Here is a 2,100-nt window from a genome sequence, read left to right as displayed (position 1 = left end):
AGGAATGCTTGCTCTGACTGTCATCTGTGTCCGAGGGTCCCCTGGAAGTCCTGGAGGGGTTTCTCCCTGCCCCAGGTTCCCCTGTGACGCCTTGGGGTCCAGGTTGGGCAGCTGGAGTTGGACACAACAGAGTTGGTGGGAGTCGGACGGAGCCCCAAGTCAGCCAGGCCCCATACCTACTCCATGGACCCTCCCCGCTCCCGGCCTCACCCTCCCCTCTTCACCCCTGCCCTCCACCCAGACCGCAACGTGAGCCGAAGCTGTACTGATGAGGGCTGGACACAGCTGGAGCCTGGCCCCTACCCTGATGCCTGTGGCTTCGATGACAAGGAATCAGGTTTGGATGAGGTGGGCATCAGTGCACCCCACCAGCTCCATCAGAGTGCCTTGGCATGCTGGGCTCCTTCCATTTTCTCCCACCAGGGCATGAGGCTGCCACCTGTGTGGGAGCCGGGACTCCGGGGGTCTGCCCTCCCCGTGCCTCTTCCCTCTCCAGGCCTGTATTTCCGGGGGCTCATCCCCAGCCAGGCCACCCCACTGCCTCCTGGGAGCCTTGCTCCAGCCCTGCAGATGGCAAGGCAGGCAGATACCATCCTCCCTATTGTGTGCAGAGGGGAAACCGAGGTGCAGATCCTAGAAGGAACCAACAGCCAGTCAGGAGCTGGGACAGGACTAGGACCATTCTCCTCAGTCCCAGGACAGGGATCTACCCAGGAGCAGGTGAAGCATAGGTGGTCACTGTAAGGATGTGGGGCCAGAAGCCAGGCAGGGATACTGATGGGGAGGCTAGAGTGTAATTGTAGTCAGCTAGGAGCCCTCATTGCTTTGGTGTGTGAACACACGTGTGCATATGTCTGAGGCAGGGCTTTCACTCCTCCCAAGAGGGCAGCGATTTCCTCAGAGGTCGTGGGGCTCACCAGATTGTCAAGATCTAAATCCCCTGAATCCCTCTTAACCACTTGCCTCTACTAGGGGTTGGGGGCGGGTGAGGCAAAGAGAAAGGAGGGGTCTGCCCAGCGACCCTGGCTCTGCGTGCGCGTGTGTGTGTGTGTGTGTGTGTGTGTGTGACATCAAGAGGGTGACAACAAGAAGCCTTTGGGATCCAGCTTGTGCTGCCTCCCACAAAGGCCAGACTGCCCTCATCCTGCTGACTCAGCCCCTGAGATCCCCCCAAATGGGAAAGCACCCCCACAGTGTCTTCCTTACCTCCTCCACCCGCTGTGTGCCTCTCACCCCACACGGACACATGATAGAAGAATGAATGGACAAATGAAACGTGTGCAGTTTTTGCTTTTTCCCTCACTGACATTCCCCCTGAAGGAGCAGAGAGAGGGAATGAATTCAACCTCACCCTGGAAAGCAGTTCTGTCCCATCTTGGAAACTGGGGGGGTCAGGAGGCCTCGGGCCTGAAGGGGGCAGCACAGCCGCCTCATCTGCCAAGGCAGGGATGGGCAAGCAGGGTGTGTAGGACGCCCCACCCCTGCCGATACCCTTAGGTGAGTTCTCCCCACCCCCACCCAAGATCCTCACCCACCTCCCTCTAGCAGCAGCTGAAAATGTACTACAGTTCTGTGAAGACTGGCTACACCATTGGCTACAGCCTGTCCCTCGCCACCCTTCTGGTTGCCATGGCCATCTTGAGCCTGTTCAGGTAAGGTCCAGCCCCAGGAATAAGCCTCAGAGAAAACCTAGCCAGGTCACTCCCATGTTTGAGCCCAGTCTCGCTGAGACATGCTCTGCCCACCTCCTCTGTTAACCCCGCCGCCCCACCCCACCCCCAGCACAGAGTCCCTGCCCCAGCCTCCCAGCCAGGCCAGCCTCCCCTAGCGACAGCAGGTGGCTCAGTGTCCCACCTGCCATAGTCTAGTCCCCCACAAGATGGCCTTGCACCTGGGGACAGGGTACCAGAGGGTGGGGCTTGTGCACCTGGAAGCTGAGGCACTTGGAGGCCAGGCTGCCCCTGGGGATGGGATACCTGGGACAGGGCCCCGCTTTGGGGCGGTGCCCTCACTTGGAGGCCACATGCTCCCTCTGCCCGGCCCTCACTCCGTGCACTGGGCAGTGTTGGCTGGGGTAGGGGTCCGAGGCCCCTTTGACCT

General features: G+C 60.3%; 1 protein-coding gene across 1 annotated transcript in view; it reads left to right on the top strand.

Moving 5' to 3' along the window:
- The window catches only part of VIPR1 (vasoactive intestinal peptide receptor 1), a 20,147-nt gene that overhangs the window by 9,058 nt on the left and 8,989 nt on the right, over positions 1–2,100 (top strand). The window contains exons 3-5 of the mRNA XM_019631024.1: positions 242–348; positions 1,546–1,652; positions 1,864–1,912. Of these exons, the coding sequence (XP_019486569.1) occupies positions 242–348; positions 1,546–1,652; positions 1,864–1,912 (263 nt within the window). The remainder of the gene's footprint in view (positions 1–241; positions 349–1,545; positions 1,653–1,863; positions 1,913–2,100) is intronic.

The sequence above is a fragment of the Hipposideros armiger genome, unplaced genomic scaffold (assembly GCF_001890085.2).
Source record: "Hipposideros armiger isolate ML-2016 unplaced genomic scaffold, ASM189008v1 scaffold_18, whole genome shotgun sequence".
NCBI lineage: Eukaryota > Metazoa > Chordata > Mammalia > Chiroptera > Hipposideridae > Hipposideros > Hipposideros armiger.
This window is presented reverse-complemented; position numbering and strand designations above follow the sequence as displayed.